Genomic DNA, 20,648 nt, shown 5'->3' with positions numbered 1-20,648 from the left:
ATAGTCCAACATGTCCAAAATGTACAGCACTGTGAATATTAGAGATGGGATTACTTTATTTGTATTGTACAATATACACTGGAAAAAGTATAAAGTTAAATTGCTGCCTTAAATTGTTATGTAAAATCAAAGCAAAAGCTGCAGTACAACCTGCATTGGTAAGTTCATTACATTGAATGTAATTAGCAATGAATAAAATTAAACAAATAAAGAAAATATTGTAGAAATGACAGAATTTATTGTGACATGTTGATATGGATGGAATCAATATTGTTATAATGTGCAAAAATACATACAATGCACAATCACATTTACAATGTTATAAACAAAACACAATTGAATAATTAAATAAATGAAAAATAACAAATCAGATATTTTTGATACTATCTTTCCGTTCCAGCCCAATCATTGTTGTGGATAATATAAGTATTATACAATAACTGCAATTCAGAGATGAGCTAATAATAATAACAATAATAATAATAATTTGAAGAGAAATGTCATTTGGACAGAATTTTGTAATAGAGAAAACACTTCTTTGCTACTTATAAATAATCTGTGAACTATAACACAGCAAACTGTACATTTCACAAGAGCAAGAGTGTTGATATTTAGTGCGACAGCATGATTGTGAGTGTGATTTTGCTTTTATACAACAATTCAACGAACAAGCAATAAATAACAAAGGCTTCGTCTACATTAACCCGGATACATTTGAAAGCGGCGTTTTCGTTTCAAAAGTTCCACTCAAAAGGTTCCACACTAACATTTTGAAGCGTTTTCCAAAAGTTGCTCGTCCACACTGAAACGTATGAAAATGCTTAAATCGTGTCACTGCGCATGGGGAAAATCCCCGCTGCATGTGCGGTCTGAAACGCAATTGTCCTCGTGTTCCATCGGTGGACACCAATTCCGAGTAAACTTCCCTTCGAATTTGAAGGAATGCAATGTGAAAGTTGTACAACGTGACATTTATTTTTTAACAACGCTATCAAAGTGAGTATCAGGCACAACAGCGCCGCTATAACACAGGCCATCTTGATTGTTTTGGTTGGATAGATCACATGACTAAAAATGCATCGTCATTTTCCAAAGCATCCGTTTTCACAATTCACACTACAACACGAAAACTGCGTTTTCATATGTATCCACTTTGGAGTACGTGTTCAAAAAGCTCAGTTTTCGCCGACAAAAGCGCCATCTCAGTGTGGACGGAAGGCCAAAACGGAGAGAAAAAGATGCGTTTTCAAACAAAAAAATATCAGTGTGGACTAGGCCTAAGAAACACTAAGGAATGTCCCAAAAAACTGAATTGTGCATGGAACTACTTTCTTCCATCATGCATGAGAATCTGCATTGTTAGTTCAAAAGATGTGCCCACGCTTTCAAAAGTGTCACAAGATCAAAGGACGTGTGCGTTTGTGTGAATAACAGAGAGAGAGAGAGAGAGAGAGAGCGACTGAACATGTGATTACCTGCGTCTGTTGCAACACCCAAGCAGTGATGAACAGTAATGCTGAAGCTGTTAGTTTATCTAGATTTTTCAGCGGTAATCCAGTAGTAATCCGCTCCGAGCGATCGTTCAGTGATGCTTGCTATCGGACTTGCTATGGGAAATATCCTACTGTATTTCACTCATGTTCAAGTGTTTTGTTGTCAGAGAGAAAACATGAGGGATGCCAGTTTCATTCTTGTATATTTCTTGGGGGAACTAATTTTGACACTGACACAGAAACCAGACTCTTCTGCTCTTAGACTGTAGTTGGAATGCCACGAACATAAGCGGACAAGTACAAACAGTGAAGGGTACCAGAGCTGATATGACTACTATATCAACACTCTTGCAATGCCTCTAGTACAATCAGATTCGAGGACAGGAACTAACTGTTGTATATAAGTGTATTAGACACAATATGGACAGTTATTTTTTTTCTATTATTCCTCTGCTGAACAACACATTTTTCAAAACGAAGCCAAACCAGGATCAACCATTGTGTGTGTAAATGCATTGACTGACAGCCTGTCTGGAATGCCGCAAACACAGACAAGCATACGGATACAAACAGTCAATCATTCCAGTGCTGTTATACTCTAGTAAATATTAGCACTCTTGGAATGAGTCTTGTCCAATGTAAAAAAGGGGAGGAAATACTATTTAGAAGAACATTTATATCACTGGTCCTCTCCCAAAAGCCAGAACGTTCTCACCCAGCCCTTTCCCTGAAATGGAAGAGAACAGAGAGGTGAACGCAGATGAGAAGCTTTGAAACTGTTGTTAGTGAGAGGCTATTGAGAGCTATTTATAGGTCCTTACCAGCTGTGTCTCATTAACAATAAATATTTCCACTCTTGAAATGTTGTTGCTATGTAACTTTGCGATTATAAATGTTTACAGCTTTGATTGCAATTATGATGTCATTTTATTAATGGGTTCCACTTTGGTTTTGTAACACAATGGATTTGCCACTGTTAGCACAAGTAATCCGAAGGCACCAATCCTAAAATTCATATCAAGAGTGACAAGAATCAGCTGAAATAAGGAGATTTGTTGAGACAAGATGGTGTTTCCCAAGGTGCATGTCAGAAACTCTGTACCTTTATTTGGATGTCACCTCTCAGTTCACAATGAAAAGTCTTGAAAGTGTCAAGGAGAGACTTGGTGGAACTGCTCACATGGATTCTCAGTGCTGTAGAAGGACAAGGGAAAAATCATGATGCCCATAAAATTGTATTTGTCTCCTCTTTCATACCAACAGAGTGCTTAAGTCAAGTGCACAGTGACAAGATCATGCAACATACTTCACATAAGATTCATTTAAAATGCTTTGCTGACATATGTTACTAATCTCCTGTCAGCACGTCCTTCATGAGAAATCTTACGTAATCCATATGTCTCCATTCTGGAGGCAGTGTTCACGGTGTCTCCAAATAAACAGTAGCGTGGCATTTTCAGACCCACAACCCCTGTAACACAGGACCCTATAACATACATGTCAAGGATGTTTCAAAAATTGATGCTTGATATTTTGTATTGAATTGGTCTACATCCTCTGTAGTAGATCTAAACAATATAGCTCAAATAAAGTTTCTTATATGCCTCTATTGAAGCAGGACTCGATGAAAAGCCTCATGTGGCTCTTTTAAAGTTGTGAACATCCAGGTAATTGGAAATATAATTATGCATTGTTAATTATTAAGGCTATGGAATAGAAAAACAATGGAATAGTTCACCCAAAAATGAAAATTCTACCACAAGTTACTCACTTTAATGTCATTCAAAACCAGTATGAATTTCTTTTCATGCAGAACAGTTTTATTTTCACATGTGTATGCAAGACCTTCTTTTGTTTTTAGTGCTAAACAAAGCAAGTTCTTGATTGAACATGCAAACCACTGTGAACAAGCATTTCTTATAGCAGTCATGAACAAACATCAAGATTTTCACTGTAAAAATGACATACATTTCTGGTTGTTTCTTACTAAACCCTATTACATGCATTCAGAGGACTTGGAATATGACATATGAGTCGAATGGACTACTTATATGATCCTTTTGGGACTATTTTTAAGGTTTAAAGTGAGTCACTATCAACTGCTGTTGTACTGAAAAGAGTATTCCAGGTTCAGTACAAGTTAAGCTCAATAGACAGCATTTGCGGCATAATGTTGATTACCACAAATATAAATGATTCGCCCTCCTTTTCTTTAAAAATGCAAAAATCAAGACTACAGTGATGAACTTACAACGGAAGTGAATGGGGCCAACTTTTGAAGGGTTTATAGAAAGAAATGTGAAGCTTATAATTTTATACAAGCAATTACATGAATACTTCTGTTAAAACACATGTATTATTTGAGTGTAACACTGTTAAGGATGGGCAAGGAGGAGGCGAGAACCGGCTTGTCAACATAAATCATAATTTAATGCAAACTTAAACCAAAAGCACAAACATAAACAAACACACACACGACGGACATGCCCGTAATTCTCTCTCTCTCGAACCATCGTCACCGGCCACCTTTATCGCCTCATCAGGCCGATTGGGGACCGGGCGCGCAATATTCCGACCCGGCCCCGCCCCCCTCCACTCCACATTGAGCTGTAAAGTTGTTTAAAGTGTTTACATTTTCAAGGTCGTTTTAGGGTTTGCGGCATTATGTAGTCTGGTTATGGAGTTGTAAAACTGGATATAACTTTGTTCAAAAAAGATTAGCAAGCGATTTTATCAAACTTAAATAATTTTAACATGCATTGTTTACGTCTTGTGGCTATTCTTTTGAAACAGAGAGTATTTTATTGTTTAAGGATTGGCCCAGTTCACATCCATTTTAAGTGCCTCACTGCAACCCATATTTTATTTTTAAGGATTTTTTTTTTCTGTGGTAATCAATATTATGCCACAAATGCTGACGATTGAGCTCAACTTGTATGGAAACTGGAAATTCTTTAAAAATATCTACTTTTGTGTTCTGCATAAGAAAGAAAGTCATAAGGGTTGGAGAGACATTATGACAGAATTTTCATTTTTGGGTGAACTATTCCTTTAAAGTTGCATATTACAGATATATTGAGTGGTTGCGCATTTTTGTATTAAAAGAGTACAAATGCTTTTCTAGCATGAATATGAAGGGCTGCAGTTCCAAATAACAACATACATTAGAATCCACAAATACACTCAAATCATGAGTTTAAATCTATTTGATTGATCAGGGGTTATGCAGGCAAGAGTATATAAATTAATAGCACATCCAAAACTCTGTCACCATCCGGATATTACCTGAATGGACTCCAATGCGGACTCTCAACTGCTGTTGAGATACGTGTGGACTGTGGAAGCTCCTCATGCCCTGCACTATAGCTAAAGACATTCTAGCTATTTCTTTTGCATGGTCGTCTCCATTTCTTATAGGCAAGCCTGACACTACCATATAGGCATCACCAATGGTTTCAACCTGGATACAGCAAAGGAGACATAATGTAACCTATATTCTACATTTAACATGGATTGGAAAAATGTTTGCATGATGGTGTGCCTCCTGGCTTGGTCAAAGTGTGCATTCGAAATATGTACCTTATAAACATTGTGGTTGTCAATGATATTGTCGAAGTATGTGTACAAGTCATTCAGCACGTTCACAACCTACAAGAAAGGAAACAAGTGGGGTCAGGTTTTAGCTGTCAGCTTATGGGTAAAGCTTAAAAATATAAACACACACTCACAGACATCAAAGTTTCCAAGAGGTGACAATGGTTATCCATTGGGGCTCAACTGCAGGCACCAGTAAGGTCCCAGAATAAACTCATGTGAATGTATTTTTTCCACTTCAAGAGACAGACAAGGTAGTGGGCCAATAGCTAAACTAACAGTAGCCCAGTATTCGTGACAGAACACAGTTTACAGCACATCTGCCATGTCACCAAGCAATGTCAGAAGCACTCTTAGGACATGTGAGACCCATTCAATAGCATACTATGTGGGCATTTGAGCTTACAACACACCGCTACACACACACACACACACACACACACACACACACACACAGTTTCATTAGAGTTTACAATGGCAATAGCAATCTATAAGATTTACAGCAGATTGACTTTAATGGACTGTACGTTATTCTCTATGGCCCTCCTTTAAATTACAACAAAACAAACAAAAGCAACATTTTGAACAATCATGGCCCCTTTTGAAATGTGAATGGAATATGTACAAATAATCCCACAGCTGCTGTATGTGGCTCATATAATTTAAGGGCCTGTAGGTAGGCCTAATTCTTGATGATCCTCCATTAGATCTTAACAAAAGGAACCAGAAAAACATTTTGAACAATCATGGATCTGGACATGATTCAAAACATGTACAAATAATCCATCAGCTGTTGCATGGGGCTTAAAATAACCCTTTGAGGTAAGGTTGATTTACATGTTTAAAAAAAACCTTTCAAAATGCCTGTCAGTCTTGCTCAGTTGTTAGCAGGTAAACATTGTCTGAGCATCTCAGAGAATGTATGAGTCTCTCACTCTCCACGTCTTTCATCACCTGCATTGGTGTGAGGGAAGCTGACATGGCAGTGAAGCCTTCAATGTCACTGAAATAGATGGTGACGCAGTCGTACGTCTCAGCTCTCACTGTCTTTCCCGCTATGAGCTGCGCAGCTACAGATCTAAAAATATGAGAGAAAAGACTGGCACTTGTTCATCACAGTTCTTGTCACGTACTGTAGGCTGATCGTTAGTAAATATTTAATAAATAAGGAGTGAGTGTCTTTAATAGGGATGTCCAAATGAAAAAAAATTGAGGCTAAGTACAAGATACTTTAGTACTCGCAGATACCAAGTCCATTATCTGTTTTATTTTATAAATTTATTTTTGTATGCATTTTTCTGAACAGTATATCAACAGTTTATTTCAATTTTATCATCAAAATTGTGTTTAAATAAAGGAATTCGTTAAACTTTTAATCAAATGAAAGTATTACAATTATTTTTCAACATGATTTTGTATTAATTTTATCAAATAAAGTGCTGCACTACAGAGCATCACAAATGTAAGGTATTGCTTAAACATAATAAATGTACTATTGATTTATTTTCATTATTATTATTTGTAGTAGTAGTAGTAGTATAAGAGTGAATATTACTGTACATTTCTGTCATACTTTTTTAATTTAAACTGAGCTTTTATTTTGGCGGAGCTTTTATTTTGAAGTGTTATGACCAAGCAGTGACCACATGACAAGCTTCCCACTCAGGAAAAGCTGGGCGTTACATGACTCAAAGTGATTATTAAACAGCAAGAGCTGTTATTTAAGTAAATAAATATGTAGTCTGTTTGTGCCTCATGCTACAAAGTGAATTCCCACTCTGTTCACAAACAGATGCACGTGACTGTGTTCCCTGTATGAGCCAAGGAGGATTGAAGGGTGTGTGCGAAGCATTTTAACGAGTACCAGTACATGAGCGCGGTATCAGAACACATTCCGTTACCAGTATGTGTATCGGGACATCCCTAGTTATTATAAGTCAGGAATAAGAAAGAAAGAAAGAAAGACAAGATCAGAAACAAAGAGAAAAAGGAAAGATGATGGAAAGAAGAAGAGAAGAGGGGTAAAAATTAGACTATAGCAAGTTGCAAGACAACTTTTCCTTTTAGTTAAGAAAGCACTTATAGTGAGCCTAACAAATATAATCCAGGGTTTTCTTAACTCAAGGATTTTCTTGCAATTGGGCCCAGTATTTTATGTATATAATTTGGAGTGTTACCTTGGCAACATCTGCGTGAGAAGTCCCTCTGCTCTCTTCTTCTCTTCCTGGAGTTGAGCGGTTCGCTCACTGACTATCTCTTCAAGATTACACGCATACTGTTCCATACGGGACAGAAGGTTATCTAGAATGTTTTCAGACCCTCTAATACACAGGTACACACATGCACACACACACGCACACACACACACACACACACACACACACACACACACACACACACACACACACACACACACACACAAACAATAGATTAAAAACAAAACATTATCCAGACATACTGTACATACAGTAAGACATCAAATATAATGCACACGATGTTGACATAATTATGTTTAATTTTCAATTTAACTTAAAAGCAGTTATTTACACCACATAAAAAGTTACAAAGCACATGCGTTGCAATAGGCTATCAAAATGCATTAAGCCTTTTTTTCTAGATTAACAGATATTGTATGTGTTGCAGATGATGTAATATAATAATAGCAAGCATTACTCTTTATTTCAAGGGGAAAGTGGTTAAATGTGATGTAAGCGAATTATGTAATGTAATGCAAAAAATGTTCCTTCTCCCTGAAAGATATTAATGAAATAAGTGTCCTGAGATATCTCACCATTCTCTGTGACAAATCTAGACTCTATAAACAGCAAACAAAAATGTATTCGTTGTCCGTGGTCAATGATGCTTTCTGTCTGTCAATCATTTAGCACGTTTTCAAAGTATTGGAGTTGCAGTGAATTATTGAGGCATAATGCATTATTCTGCCATCTTGTTCATGACAGTCCTCAGTTGAGGAAGCTATTTTGTTGCAGTTGTTTTTGACAACCGTCTCTGTTCTCAATAAAGCTCATTTTGGTATCTTTGGAGTTCAGGGTTTTGGAAAGGAGGGCGTGGCCATTCCATATTATTCAATATGCTTAAAAAAGAAAGATTTTTAAGTAGCCATAATTTTATCTGAAATATCCTCATATCAAATCTACAATAAGAAACATTGGTTGTCAATCAAGGATCAACAGATTCCAAGTAACTAGATTTTTACATTTTCTGAAGAAAATGTGAGTGGTGCTAGCCCATACGAAGGTTTTCTATACAATTCTAGGGCGTTTTTTATGGTTGTTAGTGTGTTCTCTTATTGATCCAAATGATAAGTCTATATTATATTCTGGTCCCTGGATATGACGCAGTTACCTCCTTGTAAGTCAATTGTTTTTTTCAACCATTTTATTGTCCACCAGGTGGAAATAATAGTTCCAGATGCTTAGAAATACTACACGTACCTTCAACACACTGCTTGATTTGATGTTATTATGTAATGTGGTGAGGATTTGTTCAACTCCCTAAAATAAGTAAAAGCAATACTGTAGTAATAGTGATGCGATGGAATTTGTTTATGTTAAATTTGCACTCTCTTCTTATTGTTCTTGTCAGTCTCTCCTTTTCTGCTCTCTCTCTCTCTCCCTTCCTCCCTCTCGCTCTCTCTCTCTCCCTCCCTCTCTTTCTCTCCTCTAAAAACACAATAAATGTTCAGAGAGAGCCGCAGTGACAGTGTCGTTCACACGGGACCCCGTTCTTGCTGGGTTGTTTGTCATTGGTCCCCAGTGTGCTCATATCTTGTTTGTTTGTATACCTGATTAAGCACTGTCATTTGTAAGTGTAATTAATGATCCTTGGGATTTCTGCGCTGTTCTTCTTTATTACATCAAAAGTGCTCAGTAGTCACAACTACCTTCGTTCAGAGCTGAAACAAGCACAAAAAAGGTAAAATGTGCCCTGTGCCACTGTTCCGGTATCAAGAGAGCATTTAACAGAGCAAGAAAGAGAAAACGGATAGTCTACACTACTGATGTCTCAGCACTGCTTGTTTAAAGTGCCTTTAATCAGACTTATCTCAATGTTAACACTGACTTCACTTGGGAGTCTTTGAGAAAGGTTATATCAACAGAAACTCTAATAAAACAGAACATTCAGCAGAGAAGACCATAAAAGACATTTCTTTCTCTGTTATTTTTGGTCAGCTGGTATGCACGGACCTATCGTCAGTTGCCAGTCAAGCATGCAATAATTTAAAAGTGTATGTTTTAGATATAAAAAAGCAGATAATGATTTTAATGTTTAATCCCATATATATATATATAAAGATAAATAATAATATAGCCATAGAAGAATAGACATTTACATAAATATGTCCAATTCGTAATTCATTCATTTGAACTAGCTATTTTTTATGATTTATTTAAACCAGTTTACATTTGTTAATCATTTGACTGAAGGTGAAAAGAATAAAAACTACTCCACTATATGTGCTACACTACAGAATGAATAAATAAATAAGCAAACATAAAATACTGTTTATAAACAATGAGTCATTTCTTTCAAGCAGTTCACTGAAACAAACTGTTAGAATGAACAAATTCAATAAAATGTATACTTCCCAAATACTAAAAAAGGTATATATTATTCCATATTATCACAATATAGAATAGATTATCTATACATATTATTTATCATTACATATTGTAAAAAAATGGATTTAAATTGATATTAAAATAAACCATTCACTGTAACATATTGTCAGTTGCCGATCAAACATGCAAATATTTTATAGTGTATGACTTGATTAAAAATAGATAAAATTCATAATATATGCTAATACAGCCATTGGCCAAGTATTATTTACAGACAGAATAATGTCCAATTCTTGAATCAATATTGTGAACCGATTCCTTTTCATATTTGTTCGCAATAATTTTAATTTGTGAATCACTTGACTGTAGGGAAAGCAATAAAACAAATTACTCTAAATATGCATTACACTACAAAAACAACCAAATAAATTACTGCATGCGTACATCTGGGAACAACTTTTAGTCTGACTCAAATAAAACTATTTATTTTGAACAGTTAATTCAAACAAACTGTCTGAAGTAATTCATTAAAATGAATCTGACTTCCTAATAAATAAAACAGATATAGTATTCTATATTATCATTACGTATTTATCATAACATATTTTACAATTAATTATTTATTTTAGCCAGTTTTTTAAATGTTCACATGCGTGAACTTTGTATTTTGGCTTTGCTATACACAATGCATAATTTAAATTAACTTTAAATGAACCGAATTCTGTTCGCAAGACTCCAGACTGTCATTCAGTACGTGACACAACAGCATGACGTTGATTTCTGTGAAGCACTTCTACGGTCGCAGAGCCAAGAAAAGTGCTTCTGGTAAGAAATCTCCAAGTTTTTTATTTTTTAAACCTATTTGGGACTAAAGAGTAGTGTCTCTACTTTTGTTTGACATGTCTCTTTAAAAATTCACACATGTTTTGCGTGTCAGCGCGCTGATAAATATGATGTCCACATACGTGGATTTTTGGACATTATTCCCTCAATAGTTGAAAAAACATGTTAGTTATTTTGAATAACTTTCAACATTAACACATCTGTGTAGTTTTTTCCCTTAACATTACTAGAGGCATTGTATGAAAATACGGTGTATTTCGAACTGTTCTGCACTGAGACCAGTGCAGACAGACAGCACACTAGAGGTTAAGTAATTTACTAAATAGGGAGCAAGGGAGCAACCAATAGCTCTCTATGCAGCCAAGTGCATTCAATCTAAACTTTCGATCTAAAGTTCATTTTCAGGCTGCAGATGATGTTTAGACCACTCAAAATGTTTGCCAGTGTTTGTGAAGATGTGGTGCTGTTAAAGGTTAAACAGTTACAGATATTATTAGTGGCACTGCGACCAACATCAGTCTGATTTAAATCGGGATCATCGATTAAATTTGGAATAGAGCTGAAATAGCGCTGAGATGAGTGACTGATTAGATATTGAGAGTACCTGGAGAGCGTGCTTGTTTGATTGCCACCGAGAGCGCTCACGTTGAAGGGGAGAAGCTAATAGCGCTCATGATCACTTAAATAGTCTCTATTGCTCCACACCAGAGCATACGCAGCTCAATAACCCACACCATGCGTGTGCGTTCCACTTAACAGTTCATGGCTCAAGTACCGTTCACACTCACAGAATATGTTCGCTCATATCCCGCTCATACATTAAATGTCTCTGTAGTATACTTGGTTCCAAGCACATTCACAGAGGGTAGCTACAGTGGCCCTTTTTCAGTGTTGTTGCTTTATTAATATTCCCAACAATGTTATATGTACGAATCATATGCAATCTAAAGGACTGTGGTTATTTATATAATAATAATTATATTAGTAGATACCATGTGCACTTTTGTTTTTCCTTGATATTTTTAAAGCATTATAAAGTGAATCTGCACATTATATGAAACGATCGTGTGCTTTATATGTACAGCAGGGTTTAACCATGGATTTAACAAATAAAAAATATTTGCCCTTCATAAAGTGAGATTTTGTCCCAATATACAGTATATATATACACTCACCTAAAGGATTATTAGGAACACCATACTAATACTGTGTTTGACCCCCTTTCACCTTCAGAACTGCCTTAATTCTACGTGGCATTGATTCAACAAGGTGCTGAAAGCATTCTTTAGAAATGTTGGCCCATATTGATAGGATAGCATCTTGCAGTTAATGGAGATTTGTGGGATGCACATCCAGGGCACGAAGCTCCCATTCCACCACATCCCAAAGATGCTCTATTGGGTTGGGATCTGGTGACTGTGGGGGCTATTTTAGTACAGTGAACTCATTGTCATGTTCAAGAAACCAATTTGAAATGATTCAAGCTTTGTGACATGGTGCATTATCCTGCTGGAAGTAGCCATCAGAGGATGGGTACATGGTGGCCATAAAGGGATGGACATGGTCAGAAACAATGCTCAGGTAGGCCGTGGCATTTAAACGATGCCCAATTGGCACTAAGGGGCCTAAAGTGTGCCAAGAAAACATCCCCCACACCATTACACCACCACCACCAGCCTGCACAGTGGTAACAAGGCATGATGGATCCATGTTCTCATTCTGTTTACGCCAAATTCTGACTCTACCATCTGAATGTCTCGACAGAAATCGAGACTCATCAGACCAGGCAACATTTTTCCAGTCTTCAACTGTCCAATTTTGGTGAGCTCTTGCCAATTGTAGCCTCTTTTTCCTATTTGTGGTGGAGATGAGTGGTAACCGGTGGGGTCTTCTGCTGTTGTAGCCCATCCGCCTCAAGGTTGTGCGTGTTGTGGCTTCACAAATGCTTTGCTGCATACCTCGGTTGTAACGAGTGGTTATTTCAGGCAAAGTTGCTCTTCTATCAGCTTGAATCAGTCGGCCCATTCTCCTCTGACCTCTAGAATCAACAAGGCATTTTCGCCCACAGGACTGCCGCATATTGGATGTTTTTCCCTTTTCACACCATTCTTTGTAAACCCTAAAAATGGTTGTGTGTGAAAATCCCAGTAACTGAGCAGATTGTGAAATACTCAGACCGGCCCGTCTGGCACCAACAACCATGCCACGCTCAAAATTGCTTAAATCACCTTTCTTTCCCATTCTGACATTCAGTTTGGAGTTCAGGAGATTGTCTTGACCAGGACCACACCCCTAAATGCATTGAAGCAACTGCCATGTGATTGGTTGATTAGATAATTGCATTAATGAGAAATTGAACAGGTGTTCCTAATAATCCTTTAGGTGAGTGTATATATATATATATATATATATATATATATATATATATATATATATATATATATATACAGTGAGGAAAATAAGTATTTGAACACCCTGCTATTTTGCAAGTTCTCCCACTTGGAAATCATGGAGGGGTCTGAAATTGTCATCGTAGGTGCATGTCCACTGTGAGAGACATAATCTAAAAAAAATCCAAAAATCACAATGTATGATTTTTAACTATTTATTTGTATGATACAGCTGCAAATAAGTATTTGAACACCTGTCTATCAGCTAGAATTCTGACCCTCAAAGACCTGTTAGTCTGCCTTTAAAATGTCCACCTCCACTCCATTTATTATCCTAAATTAGATGCACCTGTTTGAGGTCGTTAGCTGCATAAAGACACCTGTCCACCCCATACAATCAGTAAGAATCCAACTACTAACATGGCCAAGACCAAAGAGCTGTCCAAAGACACTAGAGACAAAATTGTACACCTCCACAAGGCTGGAAAGGGCTACGGGGAAATTGCCAAGCAGCTTGGTGAAAAAAGGTCCACTGTTGGAGCAATCATTAGAAAATGGAAGAAGCTAAACATGACTGTCAATCTCCCTCGGACTGGGGCTCCATGCAAGATCTCACCTCGTGGGGTCTCAATGATCCTAAGAAAGGTGAGAAATCAGCCCAGAACTACACGGGAGGAGCTGGTCAATGACCTGAAAAGAGCTGGGACCACCGTTTCCAAGGTTACTGTTGGTAATACACTAAGACGTCATGGTTTGAAATCATGCATGGCACGGAAGGTTCCCCTGCTTAAACCAGCACATGTCAAGGCCCGTCTTAAGTTTGCCAATGACCATTTGAATGATCCAGAGGAGTCATGGTCGAAAGTCATGTGGTCAGATGAGACCAAAATAGAACTTTTTGGTCATAATTCCACTAACCGTGTTTGGAGGAAGAAGAATGATGAGTACCATCCCAAGAACACCATCCCTACTGTGAAGCATGGGGGTGGTAGCATCATGCTTTAGGGGTGTTTTTCTGCACATGGGACAGGGCGACTGCACTGTATTAAGGAGAGGATGACCGGGGCCATGTATTGCGAGATTTTGGGGAACAACCTCCTTCCCTCAGTTAGAGCATTGAAGATGGGTCGAGGCTGGGTCTTCCAACATGACAATGACCCGAAGCACACAGCCAGGATAACCAAGGAGTGGCTCTGTAAGAAGCATATCAAGGTTCTGGCGTGGCCTAGCCAGTCTCCAGACCTAAACCCAATAGAGAATCTTTGGAGGGAGCTCAAACTCCGTGTTTCTCAGCGACAGCCCAGAAACCTGACTGATCTAGAGAAGATCTGTGTGGAGGAGTGGGCCAAAATCCCTCCTGCAGTGTGTGCAAACCTGGTGAAAAACTACAGGAAACGTTTGACCTCTGTAATTGCAAACAAAGGCTACTGTACCAAATATTAACATTGATTTTCTCAGGTGTTCAAATACTTATTTGCAGCTGTATCATACAAATAAATAGTTAAAAAATCATACATTGTGATTTCTGGATTTTTTTTTTAGATTATGTCTCTCACAGTGGACATGCACCTACGATGACAATTTCAGACCCCTCCATGATTTCTAAGTGGGAGAACTTGCAAAATAGCAGGGTGTTCAAATACTTATTTTCCTCACTGTATATATATATATATATATATATATATATATATATATATATATATATATATATTAGATTAAATCATTTCTAATGATCCCAAAACAAATAAAAATTATTTAATTCACAAATTACACTGCCTTCATTTATAGCTTTTTCTCTGTGTATGAATGCAGCAAGCGGTGTCGAAGACGTTATCTGCAACCACTAAACTAGAGTAATTTTTTTACGTTTCTATTATTGTTAAGGTGTGGATTTGGCTTTGAGAAACTGACAAGCATTTATGTGCCACTTTATCCCAAAGCACAAATCAAAAACAACAGGCAGTCGAGTAAGTGAGATAATTCCGCTATGAAATTCTCTATGCGATTGCTGAAATCATTACTAATCAAATGCTCAATTGTACAATGGATGCATGAAAGCAGAATGTCCCACCTGCAAATTAGGACACACTGATCTGCAAGATCGTACATGCTTATTGGTTTTTATGCAGGGATTTTTTTCGTGTGTGTGTGTTCACCAGGATTCAAGGAAAAATGCTTTACCAATATACAGTACTATTAAGCTTACATATTCAATTGTTAGCAACCCTGCAGAACCGCGTCTGCATCTAACTGGTAGCTGCACTGACATGATGGCAAAACAGCAAGATACCATACCTATCTTTTAATTTATTACCGAATAGTAGTGTTGCCTACTAGCTCACCTTTTGCTGCACTACCATGTTCGCGTAGCACATCCTCGTGCTCTATGGCAACGTGACGCGTACGCTTCTAAAAGGAATATTTTCTAATTTTCACAGTCTCTCCACACTCCTTACGATTTTCCCGTTCTTAACTTTGATTTATACTTTGCATTTATTTTAGCTATAAGTTTGCAACTTCAATAAAAAAAAAATTGAGCTCCATAACCTCAGGCCTATTGCTTGTTTTGCAGATTCCAAAACCAGCATCTCACGAAGTGCAATCTGGGTTGAGCGAGCAGCACTAAGAGGCCTGAGAGAGCGGAGTAGAGCTCAGGTGGAATTATCACCGTTCCTCTCAACGCTCCTCTCACATGCTCTGGTCCATACACCGTCTGATATATCTAACTCACGTTGCATCACGTATACTCAGATTTGTATTTGCCTGTTTATTTGTTGTTTAATTTGTTTTATGCCCTTTTGCCGTCTCTTTCGGCCCTGAATCTAGGCATGATCGGCTGATTGCCGATCATGGATTTAAGGCGAAAAGCGGCCGATTTAGATCAGTGCCTGATCGATCGGCGCACACTAGTTACAAATCAAAAGGGGAATGGAAAATGCACACAGCAGCGATGCTCAGGTCTCAGTAGGTTAAACTGTCCAAATTAACTAATTCACTCAAATTACCAAAACTAAACATCTGTTTTAATTTTGGGAATTCCAATTCATTTACATGAATTATTCAGATAGTTACATTTCCATATATTACAATAAATCATTTCTTTTAACCAGTTCTTTGAAACAAACTGTCCAAATTAAGAAATTCACCAAAATTATTTTGACTTCCCAAAACGAATAATCAATATCTATTTTAGTTTAAGGAAGTCTGATTAAGTCACAGTATGTTAATTGATTCATTTGGACAGTTCAAAGAATGGGTTAAAAGAAACACTTAATTGTAAAATGTGTAATGGTAATATAACTATATAATGATGATATAGAATAATAGGCTACAACCATGTCATTGATCGATGCTATTCTGCACTACTGACCCATTAGGGCAGAGTTTCTTGATGGCAGTCCTAAGAGAAAAGAAGTCCGGTCTCTCTGCAGGTTTCTCTCTCCAGCAGCTGGCCAGAAGTCCCTCCAGCTCCTCTTCACACTCTGCTCTGTCTGTGTGCGGCCTCAGTGGGTTACAGCCGCCCGCCCTTACCCTCTCCACGATCTCTGAAAAATAGACAAGGAGAGAAAGATCAAAATCTCTCCAATCCTGGATTTCATTGTCCATCTGAAGTCATTTACTTTGTTTTCAAGAGTGGAAATACACTCTTCAAAGAAAAAGTCTTCTGAGCATTCTTTGAGGGTCTTAGAGGGTTAGGAAGAGAGCGAGTGGAGTGTGTTTTTCTACCTTTGGCAGTGAAGGGGCTGTTAGGAATGTAAAAAGGCCCTCTGCGATATACCACATCTTGAGCAATGATGGCAAAACTGTAAATGTCCCCTTTTTGAGTACCTTTAGCAGGCATGGAGTGCCTCAGCAACTCAGGTGCCCTCCACAGCAGAGCTTAAAAATCAAACATAAATATTAACACACACATTTTCAGAAACACACAGAACTAATGTTTATATACCACAAGAAGGGTATATCTATCTATCTATCTATCTCTCTATCTCTATCTATCTGTCTGTCAAGTACTAGAAATACTGCAAAAATATCCAGACATCACGTTAAAAGAGTAGAAACCCTGAACAATGTTTTGACATCTCAATTATTTTCTAAGAAATCTCTCCTTAACCTTAACAAAATGTGATGGAAATGCAATTCTCAGAGTTCCTATTTTACATCTTACCAATCCAGGGGTCAGAATCGGGGCTTTGCTCCCTGTCTGAAAGCCTGAGATCACTGAATCCAAAATCAGTGACCTTCAACACAAAGCGACTGTCTACCACACAGCTTGATGAGGAGAGATGACCGTGAGAGTGCAGGGGACTATGATGCAAATAGTCCATGCCCTACACAAGAGTCAACATCTATCCATCAACGGTTTATACACTGCTGTCCGCAAAATCAATTTGGATGGCGATATTACACACACACACACACACACACACACACACACACACACACACAAATGACCTTTACAATGTCCAGCATGAGGGAACACTTAAAACTCCAGTCCAGCTTAATAGACTCATTCTTCAAAATGTCCTGTAAATTTTAAGGACAAAAATGATTTCAATGACAGTTACATTTTGGCAATGACATTTTCAATTACATAGCATTATAATAAAACTAGTGCTAGTTTTAACTTATTTCGCAAATATATATTCCAATTTGGCATAGTAAAAAAGTAAATCACATGAGTGTAAATGTGTCCTCATTAGTGTGTTTACCCTAAGACTAATATTTACTAAAGAGAACCCTAATGATTAGTAGATTTTCTATCAATAATTCATAGAAAAGTATAGAACCGTTATCTTGGTGTTGTGGTAGCACCTGCAGGCTTCCTTTAGGGCAGTACTCTGTGAGAATGAAAGGTTGAGGGGTCTCCAGGCAGGCTCCAATAAATTTACAAATGTTATAGTGGGTCAGATCTCTGCACTGAAATACGCAACCACACACACAACAACACAATTATGCACAAGTGTCGTGTTGTGGTGCCATAATACTGTTACTGAGTCACTTAACAAATAAGTGGTATATATTAAATCACATCATATTATATACAGTGTGGTGCAAAAGTCTGAGACCACTTCTGAAAATGTTATCAGCATAATTAGAGATGAAAGATATTTTGACATTTATATAATTTTTAGTATTTCATATTTTGATTTAATAATGCTTTAAAGTATGCACTCAAGCTGGCATGAACATAAAAAAAGGTTTGCACAAAACCTGATGATGTTATCAAGCATGATTTGAGAATGTTCCAAATAGCATCTTTTGTGCTTCAATGGAAGCAAGGAAATCTGACCTTGATAATGTGGTCAATATTACATATGTAATAATAAATATTTATTTACATTTTATATCATAACTTTTCTTTGTTTTATATGTTTATTTCAAGGTTTAAAAAAAATTAAAAATAGGCATATTCAATGTGGTCTCCGATTTTTGGACATATTTTGGCAGTGAATGCATGCTGTATAATTTGTGTCAACCGATTTCACCTGTTTGAGCTCATCCATTAGCTCGCTGCTCAGATGAGCACTCCGTGTGTTCAGAAAGCAAACAGAACAGACTGTCCCCTTGAGCAAGAAGGAGAGAGAAACTGCATTACATTTATAGAACTATGCATTTTGTATTGGACGGCTGAGCACGCTCACTCTTTTGTAGCATGCATTGTCACAGTGCATTTAATATATACATTGTTTTATGTTTTAATAAGTATGCTAAGCATGCATATGCTCTGAGCCTAAAAGACTTCACTTTGTAGACTGCAGTTCTGTGTGCTGATGGCTTGTCTTGCATGCTGCAAATTATTGACTCCAAAGAAGCCTGAATAGATTTTGATCTGTGGGTCTGAACCAACAAACAGACAAGGAGGGGGACGGGTTAGGTTATATTCGTGTAATAGATTCATTCACAGTGCTAGTGTATTAGTGAACCATTTATTTGATTAAAACAAGACTAATTTAAAACACAAACAACAGCATTTGCAACCAGGCTGGATTAGTGTTAAGTGATGATTACATCAATGTTGAGAGATGATTAGAACATAATCTACAACTGATTTCAGATTAGTGTGAAAGGGGTAATACTTTACATTACAGTGTAAGTGTTGCACATTAACATATGTGGTAGGTCTCTACATTAGGGGTAGGTGGATCTGCACCCCACTAGATGTGGTGCTGTTGTGCAATATGCATGGAATAATCATACATGTATTTTAAGAAATACAATTTTTTCCACATCTTAAACTTGCTTTATGTCCATTATATAAGACTTGGAGATCCGTTTGAGAAATTCTATAATTATTTATGTAAGTTGCGTCAAAACCGTTTAATCGTTCTCAAATGAGAATGCGTGGGGCTCGACCATCATCCTCTGTGTTAATCAAGGAAGATCTGGAGAACATCATGCACATGTACATCAAGCATTCAATGAAAGCCTGAGGGGAACGTTTGCCTTTGACCCTTAGCCAATCAAAAGCTTTGATCATTCAGTATGTACCTGTATGTCAATCTGACATAGTCCCCAGAAGTTACCGCTCTTGAGTGCAGACTTGCTTAGTGAACTTAATTGGTCAATTTTAACAGCTACTTTTATTCTATTGTGTTGCTGGTTGGATTAGTTAATTCATTTTATGCCATTGCTTTAAGGTGTAATTAAAGGGTAACTAAACACCTGCTCAGAGTCTGACTCCACCCACTAGAAATATTTGAAAATGCTGGAAAAGTGGGCAGACCCCGGCGGGGATAGAGGGAACGAACCGAGTGCGGGGCTGAGCGGGGGGGTGGCACCTGAGACTCGCAGTGACGGATTAATTGACAGCTGCTGTCAGACTCTATGTTATTATTATTCCTCACACGGTCGCAAGACGACATGTACATGAATCTGGCGTGGTGAGCTGAACCTGCTGGAAGTACCGCAACAGCCAATAGGAAAATTCAACTGCAGTAGCCACCGTTCAACCTGAAGAGGGCAGCACTCAGACGTTTTTACACCATATATTGTAGAATTAAAACACTTTATACACAAATGTCAAAAAAATTACTTGAATCAATGACCAGTACTAATAAAGCCCCATGCTTACAGGTCATTAACTAAAAAAAGTTGGTTTAGGGTTTAGTTACCCTTTAATGCATTGGTTTGTAAAAAAGTTGCAAAATATTGAGAGTCGTTAGTTTTTATTAATTTTGTTATGCTGTTCATGCGAGTTATATAAATAATATGCACAGCCTTTGGCAATTTTCCTATATCTGGTTCGCTTTCACGGACACTTGAGCTTTTTGACATGGATGTGCACACGCTGACGCACAGAATTGTAAAATTATAAAAAAATATTTTTTTGTGCCGTACTTGTACTGCGGCTACATTTAGGGACGTAGCATGCATTATAATGGCATATACATTGTATAGGACTATATTATATATTTTTGGGTTCCTCATGCTTGACCCTGGTGAAACCAATGCATTTTAGGATGAAAGTTCTACCTGTCATTCCACCGCTGCGCTAAAAAAATATTTTTCAAATTGGTTAAAATGTTCACTGAACTTTTTATGTGTGCCTGATATCAACATAAAGTGACATAGATGAGAAGCACACACATCTCTGAAGCTCATTTAATACATTTAACTGATACAGTTAATATACAGACAGCATTTGGAATTGTCTGTCTAAGTTTCCAAAATCTGCAAATTACATGACAGAGAATTTTTGGTAAACACAACCCCTGACATGTTGGGTTAAGTGATTGTTTTTCCCC

General features: G+C 37.4%; 1 protein-coding gene across 1 annotated transcript in view; it reads right to left on the bottom strand.

The window, feature by feature from the left end:
- Positions 1–226: 226 nt before the first annotated feature.
- The window catches only part of LOC127643589 (atrial natriuretic peptide receptor 1-like), a 34,664-nt gene continuing 14,242 nt past the window's right edge, over positions 227–20,648 (bottom strand). The window contains exons 14-27 of the mRNA XM_052126376.1: positions 18,649–18,741; positions 18,390–18,467; positions 17,716–17,820; positions 17,356–17,427; positions 17,069–17,231; positions 16,630–16,782; positions 16,274–16,448; positions 7,265–7,408; positions 6,042–6,165; positions 5,073–5,141; positions 4,779–4,953; positions 2,881–2,979; positions 2,596–2,687; positions 227–2,220 (exon numbers count right to left, since the gene is read on the bottom strand). Of these exons, the coding sequence (XP_051982336.1) occupies positions 2,173–2,220; positions 2,596–2,687; positions 2,881–2,979; positions 4,779–4,953; positions 5,073–5,141; positions 6,042–6,165; positions 7,265–7,408; positions 16,274–16,448; positions 16,630–16,782; positions 17,069–17,231; positions 17,356–17,427; positions 17,716–17,820; positions 18,390–18,467; positions 18,649–18,741 (1,590 nt within the window). The 3' untranslated portion in view covers positions 227–2,172. The remainder of the gene's footprint in view (positions 2,221–2,595; positions 2,688–2,880; positions 2,980–4,778; positions 4,954–5,072; positions 5,142–6,041; positions 6,166–7,264; positions 7,409–16,273; positions 16,449–16,629; positions 16,783–17,068; positions 17,232–17,355; positions 17,428–17,715; positions 17,821–18,389; positions 18,468–18,648; positions 18,742–20,648) is intronic.

Source organism: Xyrauchen texanus, chromosome 5 (genome assembly GCF_025860055.1).
Source record: "Xyrauchen texanus isolate HMW12.3.18 chromosome 5, RBS_HiC_50CHRs, whole genome shotgun sequence".
Classification (NCBI taxonomy): domain Eukaryota; kingdom Metazoa; phylum Chordata; class Actinopteri; order Cypriniformes; family Catostomidae; genus Xyrauchen; species Xyrauchen texanus.
This window is presented reverse-complemented; position numbering and strand designations above follow the sequence as displayed.